Genomic DNA, 11,623 nt, shown 5'->3' with positions numbered 1-11,623 from the left:
AATCTGCAGTGCAGGCGGTATCCCACCTACGAAACAATTAGAAAACGTTTTGTTTTTCAACAGGCAGAGAAAGAAAAACTACGAAAAAAGAAACATTTGGACTTCGTTGACATCCTTTTAGAGGCGAAGGTATGAGAAATAGATGCTTTAGTTGGAATTTTACCACTTCTGTTTGGATCCCAAATTTCAAATATAACTTGTTTCTGATCGGATCGTTAGTTTTTCATCATCATCATCATCATCATCATCATCATCATCATCATCATCATCATCATCATCATCATCATCATCATCACCATTATCCTTTTCATGTAATATTTCAACAGGGTGTCACACGCAAAGAGCCCTTCCTGGTAATGTTGCATGATTGCTGTTGTTTTATTATTGTATGTATTCAGTAGAGAAAACAAAATCTAGCTTACCTTTGATTAAATCAGGTTGTTTTTGTTTTGATTAGGATGAGAACGGAAATAACCTGACTGATGACGAAATTGTTGGTGAAGCAGTGACGTTTATGTTTGCTGGGCACGACACAACAGCTAGTGGTATGTTTTAAAGATTTCGATTTGTGAGAGTACAATATTGGTGATTGCAATTTTCTGTACTTTCCAAAGTAACCATGCAATTTCATTTTAAGAAATCAAAATAAATCACCTCTGGAAACTTTTACGTCCAAAATTCTAGACTAGAAATACATGACGTTCTTTTTCGCGATTTGGCGTAAGACTGTGGAATTAGATACCGCGTCGTATAAGAGATTTACCTAACGAAGAATTCAAAGGATAAATTCGCCGGCTTCTCCTCAACTCCACAGAAAATAAAATAGGTCTCGCCAATTAGTTGCAACTCGTTAATTTTACTCGTGATTTCTTTACCTCTCCTAAATTCTATTTGTTCTGTCTTTGATTGTAATAACTGTAATAATATTAATCTTATCCTTAAACAGTTGTAAGTCTAGATTAGCTCTCGCTACCTGTGGGCCAGTCTCTCTTTTTTGCTAAATTTTTGAATTTTTGAATAAACTTAAAACTTAATGTTTCAACGTATTTAGTGTAGGGTTGTAATTGGAGGTCCTTTTCAGATCGAATTGGAATTTGGAAATGTTGGTTTTTGAGAAGAGAACACTGACCGGTAATAACATCGGGGATCGAACCCGTCCCACATTGGTGGGAGGCGAGTGTTCTCACCAAAGCATTATCCCTGTTCCTCCTGAAATGATGTAATAGACATCAACAAAGGAAAAAAAGCGTTAAATGCACGTTTTACTTTTAACGTTTTCAGCTATCTCGTGGACATTATACAATTTGGCGAGGTATCCTGAACACCAAGAGAAATGTGTACAGGAAGTGGAAGAAGTTCTTGGGCACAAAGACGAGCTGGACTGGTAAGAATAATTTGTACTGAATATCTTTTAAAGCTACTTCAGTAAAAGAATTAAAAGAGCTTCTAAGATGGCTGAACTCATGACTAACTGCTTTTTCGTTGCATTTAATGCTTTTTCAGCCTAAACATGATTTTATTATCGTTTATTTCTGCTTTACATTTTCCTGCGCACCGCCATTTTGGATTTCATGACGTCATATTATTTCTCAATTTGTTACAAACAAAAGAACGCCTGCTTCCTAACAATGGCGGCAACCATATGACGTCACAAAATCTAAAATTGTACCACAGGGAAAATTTAAAAGCAAAAAAGACAGTAATCGTATCCAATTGTTTTGTATACTAAAATGCTCTTTCCACTTGTTGAAATAAAATTTGCAATTTAGAAAAAAGGAGAGATTTAGAATTATCTTTACGGCAAACGGCAGAAATAACCACGTGACCATGTTGATCCTTCGCTTGCCGCTCGCTGTTTTCAGTCTCAGTTATCAGTAAAATTGAGTAGTTTTGGCGTAAGCATGAAAGGCCAGAATTGTTTTGCACTATGCTCATGAAGGGGCCAAAAAACCATTGCTCCAACGCGCTATATCTTGTTTTTTAATGTCAAATGTTCGTTAATTACATAAAGAGAAACGATGCGGTAAAACGCTGCTATATGCGATATAATCAATGCGGTTGCTAGAAAAAAGAAACAAGGAAAATACAAGTTACTACAGCAAAAGGACGAACCAAAAGACAAGAACATAGAAATAACAAAATAAGCAGAAATGACGAGCTAAAATAATACTTACAAACGTTATATGGCCTTTTTAAAACGGACAAACGAAACGATGTAGAAAAAACGCAAAAACCTAAAACTGTATTCTAAACCACAAAATGAGAATGAATAAAAAAGCAAAGACGCGAATTTATACTAATGAACTAAGGAACAACAGACGAAGTTTGCAGAAAAAACTAACAGAATAATAATGAAAATGGCATGCAAGCGTGACAAAAAAAATGTTACAAAAAACAAAAAGGTTCGTTAAAGAAGAATGCCGCTGCAACAGCTCATCTATGTACTAATTATTTCAAGAAAATACAAACGCGGAAACGTTTGCCGTTTGCTTTTTGCCGTTTGCCGTAAACTCTCTACTGTCCCCAGCAATCTAACGTCAATTTGTTCAAAGAGTGGAAGTTCCCTTTAACAAATGACTTGCCACTGCAACACTTCTTTCCAAATAGTCTTCCTTTTTATCAACAATGCGCATGCTCTGTTTGTTTTCCAGGAAGCAGCTTGGGAAGCTGAAATATCTTCTCATGTGCATTAAGGAGACTACCAGGATCTTCTCCCCAGTTCCCATGATCAGCCGCACACTGGACAAAACGTATGAAATAGACGGCCATTTGGTACCAGAAGGTAAATATAATGAAAAAAGAGAGACGTCAAATGCCAGAGTTCATTCTGAGGAGGAAGAGTGGGGGCGGGGGGGGGTTAAATCTGACCCCCGTTGTGCATAGGCCGCTCCACACTTGTAGAAAGTGAGATGAATTGTTATGAGTCCTGATACCCCTATAATGCTCCTGCTGAGAATTAAGTTTTAGAAAGGAAATTAGGATAACGAGAATCAAAGAAAAGCCTTTGACTTCGGCGAGATTTGGACTCATTACCTCTGGATTAGATCTATTAGAGCTCTAGTCGATTGAGCTACGAGGCCAGTTAGGAGCAACTGAATTAAGGCGAGAGAGTTAAATTAAGTGTTTATTCACGGCAATGGAGGCATTCTAGTGGGTACAAAGTAAAATGAAATTATAAAGATGAATTGTATAGTGTTGTGAATCGCTACAACGTTTGAGTCTGTTTGAGCACTAAAATGAAGCTTAGCAGTAGAAGGAAGGAATAGCTCAGTTTTAAGGTTGCCTAATGGTTCGTTCGAAAAGTCTTAACTACCTCAAAGATTCAGATTAAACTATGATTAAAAAAAAAAAAGATTGGCGTTTTCTTTAGCGAAATGTCACCTCAAACTTCGCTAGACAAACACTAGAAAAACAACTTCTTTTGTTTTCGGAGGGGTAGATATCAGCTTAAGGTGTGAAAAAAAAAACCAGCCAGCATTTTCGTAAAGCAAACAACAGCTCAGAAATTCGGCGAACAAGATTCGATGCCCTAAAACGAAAGACCGGAACAGATCTGAGTTTGTTAGGTTGCAAAAATGTAACATTAAAAAGGGTATAAAACAAGTGGGAACAAAGGAAAATGGCAGTTTTGGTCGGGGAGAGAGGACAAAGGAACGGACAACAAAACAATGCTCCTAGCCCTCAAACACAATGCAGCTGCAGGTTATAAGGGTCCAGTGAAAATAGAGCTTTTGAAAGGTACAAATATAGTGGATTTTTTGGGGTATTTTGCCGAAATAGCTCAAATATTAAATTGCGTATTAACAACTTCTTTATCTTGTTGTTCAAACCTTAGAATGTTTTTTCCCCTCAATATTAGGATCATGGGTGATGACAAACATATGGGCGTTGCATCGTAATCCGCATGTTTGGAAAGACCCAGAGGTTTGTCTGTCCATCTTGTTGCCTTTCGTGAACGCATAAATGAAGGTTTCAAAGAACGAATGCTAAGGCATTGCAAAAAAACACTTTTATATGAATCAACTTCAACCGTTTGAAATGAAACGGTGCGATAATAAATAGATACATTAAAGAACTGGTTCACAGAAAATTGTTTTAAATTTCATTTTGTTTTAATACATTGTTGGTCATAGGAATGATAACGTTGACCTGTTTGATGAAACGTATATAAATTATCGAGACTTCATTTTATACATTGAGTTGTCCTTCATTGAAACCGTTTTAACGATAAACGTACAACTGTTATTGATTGATTCATTTATTCGTTTATTTATTTTTCTATTCCAATTCAGACGTTTGATCCAATGCGCTTTACAACTGAAAATTCAAAGGACATGTCGCCATATGCATTCATTCCATTTTCAGCCGGACCAAGGTAAGCTGGAGAGTATTTTCAAATTTAGGAATTTAGTGCATTATATATATGTCCCAGCCACTATTCCTCCACAGACAATAGTTGGGGAATTCATGTTTTTCAGTTCCGACAACAGATATCGCATATTTTTTCCTGTCTCTTCTAGGAACTGCATTGGACAAAACTTTGCTCTGACAGAAGTGAAACTTTCTCTCGCCATGATCCTTCGCAAGTAAGCTAGTCATTTCATAAAGCGTGTTTTACCTGTAAGATGACTTCACTGGACTCGCTGGTGAATTTAGTTATATAGAACGGAGTATTAAAATACACCACTCGTAAAATTCATACGAAACTACATCCGGGACCCGAGTTGGGTATTTAGCCATATCCTCACTAGTGAGGATATTGATGACGTCATGTCCCGCATTTTCACGGTTGTTTGTGCAAAAACAGTCGGTGTAAAATAGCAAGTAGTAGATTTGTTATATAAGGAAAAGAAAATTACGCGGTGGCTTGAAGATATGAATTTTATTTGCTTGTGTTAAAAACCATATTTTAGGAACGAGCGCACCCGAAAATAAAATTCATATTTTCGTGCCGTCGTGTAATATCCTCTATTTATTTGAAAGGATGCTTTAGCAGCCTTTCTTAAACATCAGGCATCGATGGGAACGATCAAGTTCCCTTTTAAAAGGCGACGTTTCATAGGAATTTTGAGAATGGTATAATATTACCTTCACTTAGTTACAAAATAATTCAGCAGAACACCGAGAGAAAGAATTCAACTGAATTATTGAAAGGAACACCTAATGATCTGGTGTGGCGCATTTTGGAAACGAAAATGCGAGAACTTGAAAAAAGTTACCCTACCAAGCTACAACCCATTCCAGCGCAGTCCATTTGTGGTCCTTTTGTTATATTCGTTCGTTCGATCCTTCCTTTCTCCCCACCCCCCCCCCCCATCTCCATCCTTCCTCCCTCCCACTCTTCCTCTCATCCTCCGTCCCCTCCTCCCTCCCCTCCCTCCCTTCCCTGAGATATTTTTTATTTTTAAAAGAAGCTAAAAAAAATCCTGTTTACCCTTTTTCAGTACTTACAGAACAAGGTGCTTTTAGTGTTGAGGATTCCAACTTCTCAATTAATTGATTAATTGATTGATTGATTGGTTGTTTGATTGTTTAATTGTTTAATTGTTTGATTGTTTGATTGTTTGATTGTTTGATGGATTGATTGATTGATTGATTGATTGATTGATTGATTGATTGATTGATTGATTGATTGATTAATTGATTTCTATACAGGTTCAAGTTGTCAACTGATCCCGACAACGCTGTGCCGGTTGACGATCTGATTCCGGAACTGATTTTGCGAGCCAAGAATGGCATTCGGGTTAATATTTTACCGCGTAGTTAGCACAGCACCCGGAAACTCATGGATAAAAGCGTTTATGACACCCAACACATTCACTTGTTAATTAAAAAAAAAAAATCCTCAGTTGTATTTTTGTCGTGCAGTTGTCGAATTCAATCGAAAACAGATTTTTTGAGAAGACTAAAGCTCGTCTGTCTCTGTCAATGTAATTTTATGTAACCCTTCGTCATTGAATAAATAAAAAAACAGCTTTGATTGATTTAACCTGGGCTTGCCATGTTGTACTGAAGATGTTGCGTTATGTTGGATGACGTTGAAAGAAGTTTGATTTCCATTAAATATCGTGTTCAACATCGTCCAATAATTTTTCTCAGGTGTGAACAACAATGTTGAATTCGTTTGGCCACCGCATGCAACATTGTTGAACGCGCTTATGCCCACAAAGCTGACTTTGCAGGTTTGTGTATCCATGGCGATGATCAGGAGCCATAATCAGGGATCCATCCCTGATTATGGCTCCTGCGATGACTTATTATTATTCCTTCGCGCGTTCCTGTGTCAGTGTTCAAGTAACAGTATGGCAAACGAAAAAGCTTAAACGCAAGCTGTCTCCCTTCAAATGGAACAAGAAACGGCAAAGGAGTAAGTATGTTTCTCAATAAAGCTGATAAACTAAACTGAAACTGTAAGACCAGGAAAAGCGAGAAGATGGACCGACGCGGAGGTCGATCAGTCTTGCGCCATTTTTGAGGCAAACAAGTACGGCGCAGGTTTGTCTTCTAAGGATTCTGGATGGAATTTTCCTACAGCAGATTTTTCCCACTTTTAAAAAAGCTTTTTTTATTTATTTATTTATTTATTTATTTATTTATTTATATACATTATTTAAACAGAAATTCCAATTCAGCGTAGCTGGTTTAAATGGAGATCTGTATAAAATAATAAGAATAAATAATCAAATATAGAAATGAAAGCAAAAGTCATTCAAAGAGTTCATGAAGGTGAGAAATTAACTAAGGTGATTTAGATGTTTCTTGACTCTCAGTTTAAAACTAGTGAGAGACTGATCATGACGTAAGTTACGAGGAAGAATGTTCCAGGATTTGGCGGCATTGTACTTAAAAGATGTTTTTGAAATTTAGTAGTCTTGGCAAGAGGCAGGCGAATAAGGTCTTTGTTCCTAGTGTTGTAGTTATGGATCTGCTCCGAGGAGTGGAAGTCATCTAGCAGATAAGCTGGGGCCTAGCCATTGATACACTTATAGACCTGTATGCACTTTTGGTATTCTCTGCGGCATTGAAGGGATGGCCACTTCAATGTTTGCTGTATATCGGTATCAGTAGCCTTGCGACCCGCAATTATTCCCGCAGCTCGCTTGAGAAGACGGTCAAGGTAGATCTTGTTTCCCTGACCGCAACCATCCCACACAACGCAACAGTAATCGAATAAAAGCTTTTACAAACTGGAATCATAATAGATCATATTATAATATTAGTTGAATTTGATGGGGCAAAAGCGTTTTACTGGTGCAACAACATTCACAGATTTGCCACTCGCGCGAGCAACGCGCGACTTGCGTGTCATTTCCCATGAATCTTTGCAAGTTTGGAACCCGTCAGTTCGGCCATCTTGTGACAAGAACCACTGAACATGTGACGGAATTTAAAAGGTCAGTAAACTTTTCAACTGCGCTTTTATGTTTCGCTTTTAAGAATCATATTGTACTTTTGCATATATAGATAAACTTAAAACACCTAGTTTGCCTTTCAGTGTATTAGTCCGGTTAGAGAGCTGAAAGCTAGCAGAATAAGACTGCAGCAGAGCTAAGAAGGCGAACAGGTAAACTTAACCTTTCTGCTTTGTACTTTAACGTGGTTAATGGTAGCCTCCCACGCAGACGTTCTTAGGGGTTCGTCACGCGTTCCTGCCCCACGAACGTCTGCTGAAACGAACAGCCACTTCCGTTCGTCGACAAATTGCCTTTGTCTGAACAGACCAATCAGCATTGACTCATTTTGACAAGTAAAGCCAATCACATACTGCGAAACAACGGAAATTATCACCCGTGGAGTTATTTTCGCTTCCGGACGTGCATATAGTTTATACGATTGAAATTTTTCCTTCCACAACACCGTGCATTTTCTTCAGTGATTTCACTGAGAGAAGCGGCAAGAATTCCAAGATTTGCCAATTTGTCTTCCTGGTCTTTCATAAGATTTACAAGCGGCGAAACCACAACAACAATCAGTGACCAGCAGCTTCAAGAATTGAATTGTAAACAAACGATAGAGCTTGATAAATAAGTGACTTTCCATAACCAGTTGCAAGGTTTACGAACACATCCGTTTTCTTCTGCGCAAATTGCACTATGACTTCTCTTTGATACGCATTCAACTCCCTTATACCAAACGTTTGGCACACATGACAAAAAACCACATTTAAGTCAATAAGGTAATATTTTTAATATCAAACACGAGTTTACCCAAAGTTGGGAAACGGCTCCTGATTGGTCCGCAGTCGACGAACGGAAGTGGCTGTTCGTTTCAGCAGACGTTCGTGGGGCAGGAACGCGTGACGAACCCCTAAGAACGTCTGCGTGGGAGGCTAGGTTAATGGCCATGGTTTCCTTAATAAATGGATTGTAAAGAAAGGCTTACGAGACGAAAGGACATAAACTTCACTTTTATACAAAGGCAGAGATGCCAACCTCTGAAGATCTGAAATCTGGAGATTTTTTCTATTGAGCCCCCCCCCCCCCCTTATTTTCCTACCTACCCCTCTCCCCCCCAAAAATGATGCATTCACCCCCCCCCCCCCCCCCCGAACAAAATCATCCCAGCCAGTATTTTAGATTTTGGCGATTTGGCACAAGAGTCGTGCGAAACAGGAGTATTTTTGTCTTGTTCTTCTTGGTTGAAAGGTTATCCAATCATGCTCAGACAGTCGCTTATATAGCAATGATGGTAAAAGCGTATTTTGTCTTGTTTCTGTCAAAGTTTGTGGCAGATTGAGTGAAACAGGCATGCAAATGCAGCCACGACACAATATTCTTGGATTTATGAAAAATTTGAGTTGAAATATTAGCTTATTTACAAATAAGATGCCAAGTGGCTTTCATCTGGGAGATTTAGTCACCTGTACGGGAGACTGGGAGATTTGTCCCGTATCCTGGAGAATTAGCATATATGCAAAGGGATTGGCGCATGTCATAAGAAACCACAGCACAACATTTGCATATCATTGATTTTATTTTAAAACTATAGGAATTTGCATGGGGTTTTAATAATAATAATAATAATATTGCGAATTTGGGTGAAATCCTTGTAGCAGATTCAAATGTATAAATTCCCATTCAATTTTTTAAAAAAAATTTACGCCTTACAAATACCCTCACAAGCTGCCATTTTGAATTTGATGTCACAAATTTTAGCACGAAAGCAAGGTGTGTGGTGTAAATAGATCAATTTCGTTCAACTTTGTTAGATTTCTGTACATGTCCTCGTTGACCGCCATTTTGGGTTTCGCGGTCTTTTCCCGGCGTTGGTCAGGTGAACAGGTGATGGTTACCAAGCCTCGACCCCAGCCTCTTCTCAACATAGGTTCTCTGTGTAACGCCATGTGGCACCAATCAGATTAACTGTATTGTAGTTTACGGCGAGTACCGATAACCAATAAACAGCGTGTTTTTAACGATGATTGATTAAGCTAAATGTCGACGAATGGCAAAGTTATCGACCATCTTGTATTAAAATAGCAAATAATTCCACTGAATTTTCGGTAAATCACTGCCAGTGCAAGCCCACTATCCGATAACATCAACTTGATGTAGAAGTACTGAAGTATAGACTTAAATTATAGTTTCTGCTGTGGTGAGATAAAAGCCGTGTTGAAAAGGCACGTGTTGGGGTTAGTTGAGCCTAATTTTTACCCTAATACTATACACTCTTATTTTCTACTTTTCTTCGCTATTGCACGACGATGCGTGCCACCAAGGGAGTACAGGTGGGCGTCAAAACAATACATGTATGAGAAAGACGTAAAAAGAAAGCACGATTGGCCATAAAACAAATTACGAGAGGATGTGAAAAAAGTACGGTTGGACGTCAAAGGTACGAGAGGACTTCAAAAAATACGAGTCGTCGTCAAATAATTTCGAGATGACATCAAAAAAGTACGAGTGGACTTCAAAAAGGTAAGAAAAGATGTCGAAAAAATACGAGGAGGTCAAAACAGTGCGAGAAGGACGACAAATGAACAAGCTTTATTGAAGTTTGTTCTGATATTTTATTAAACCACATTTAGCAGAACATGATTGTCTCACGCTATAGACTTTACAATAAGGACCACCAGATCTGAGTAAGAGGATAACTTTCACATTTTATACTAGTCACGTAATGATAAGGAAACCATAGAAACAAGGCTTGCGTGACAAGTGATTAGGGAACTAAAGCAACGACGACGGCGACGGATAGGAGAACGCCACAAAAGAATAGGTTTAATGAGCAAAAACATTGACCCTGCACGTGCGTTACATGTTTTGGTACATTTCTTTGCCGTCACCCGCAAAACAACGTGAAATGCCAAATTCAAGGGTTTTTTGAGAACGTGAGCACACGATGGTGAATTTTCATTCTCCTCCCTTACAATACAGTGAACGCCGTTCCTATCAATTTAGTTCCCGGATACTTCCCACATTCTAGAAGTTGAGCGAATTGGAATAATCGCGAGGTAGTGCAAGTAGCGCGAACTTATATTTTCAAGTGACGTTTTCGTTGGCGTTGCCGTTGTCGTTGATTAAGTTCCCCAATAACGCAAGCCAACTATATTTGAAATGTCTTACTCCTACTCATTCTCGTGCTTGTAGTCAAATCTGTAGGTCCCTTATTTATCCACGAGCAAGCGTTGGACTTTGAGATGACTGATAGCCCTCTGGCCAACGACATGAATGAGGCGAGATCATCCGATATCCAACAACTGGGAGTGGAATAATTGTTTTATTCAAAACAACCAAGAAATATGGCCAGATATTGTTGATTTCATTTCGGAAGAAAGACTAGAAGACGGTTTAGTTGCCTCTTTTCTGTGCTATGGCTTATTGGCTGTTTTACAATAACTGTCAAAATTCCCGCTCGCTGATTGGCTCGTAGCTATTGCCTATAAGAGTCAAATATAACACGCGCGCTTCCTCAACGAAAAATAAAGCTAATTCCGCTAGCACTTTTTCCATGTTATTGTAAAAATCACATCGACGGCAGTTTTCTATGGTCTTTACTCTTATAGACCATACAAATAACGTCATAAAATGTTCAAAACTTGGCAGTGAAACCACTCGCCGTTCCACTTGAGTTTTGAACATTTTATGACGTCAATTTAGGTCTCTAAGAGTATAGACCATATCCCATAGCCAGAAAGCCAATCAAAACGCTGGAATTTCATTTTGCAATGATGCAGTTTTGAATAAAACAATTGCTCCACTCGATCTAACTTCTGAGGCCCAGTAAACACCCCGGCTTCGAAACTTTTAGAGGGCCTTTCTTTCACAAACGTGAAACAAAGATACTTAAATTTCTCGTTGGACAAAATTAGTGGTGCAAAAAAAAAATGTTTTGAGATATAGAATAATATATGAAAGAAAAGTGATTATTCTTTTTAGCCAGGTGAATAAATGATAGATGGATTTTTCAGTGAGGCATTCTCAGAAAAAGAAGTTCTCCTATCAGGAGTCGAACCTGAGACCTTCCGATTACTAGTTCGGATGCTCTACCACTGAGCTACAAGAGACTTGTGGGAGCTAAGGCCTTTAAACTAGGTTCATGTGACAAACATCCTGCATACTGCTACGATTGGAATGTCAATGAGTGGTATATGTGAAAAAAAATGTGATGTTATATTTTTATG

The 11,623-nt window shown here is 38.4% G+C and overlaps 1 protein-coding gene and 1 non-coding gene across 4 annotated transcripts in view; one reads left to right on the top strand and one right to left on the bottom strand.

Annotated features, from left to right (window-relative positions):
• Positions 1-5,983, top strand: part of LOC146468683 (cytochrome P450 4F4-like) — a 61,385-nt gene extending 55,402 nt beyond the window's left edge. For all 3 annotated transcript variants that reach the window (XM_085124498.1, XM_085124500.1, XM_085124499.1), the window contains 8 exons: positions 64-129; positions 458-545; positions 1,282-1,384; positions 2,652-2,782; positions 3,860-3,924; positions 4,293-4,375; positions 4,521-4,586; positions 5,656-5,983. In XM_085124498.1, coding sequence (XP_084980624.1) covers positions 64-129; positions 458-545; positions 1,282-1,384; positions 2,652-2,782; positions 3,860-3,924; positions 4,293-4,375; positions 4,521-4,586; positions 5,656-5,767 — 714 coding nt within the window. In that variant the 3' untranslated portion in view covers positions 5,768-5,983. The remainder of the gene's footprint in view (positions 1-63; positions 130-457; positions 546-1,281; positions 1,385-2,651; positions 2,783-3,859; positions 3,925-4,292; positions 4,376-4,520; positions 4,587-5,655) is intronic.
• Positions 5,984-11,433: 5,450 nt separating this feature from the next.
• Trnat-agu (transfer RNA threonine (anticodon AGU)) lies at positions 11,434-11,506 on the bottom strand. Its single transcript has one exon. It is a non-coding gene; the product is annotated as a tRNA-Thr (tRNA).
• Between the last annotated feature and the right edge of the window lie 117 nt (positions 11,507-11,623).

This window comes from Pavona decussata, unplaced genomic scaffold (assembly GCF_977016875.1).
Source record: "Pavona decussata unplaced genomic scaffold, jaPavDecu1.1 SCAFFOLD_130, whole genome shotgun sequence".
NCBI lineage: Eukaryota > Metazoa > Cnidaria > Anthozoa > Scleractinia > Agariciidae > Pavona > Pavona decussata.
This window is presented reverse-complemented; position numbering and strand designations above follow the sequence as displayed.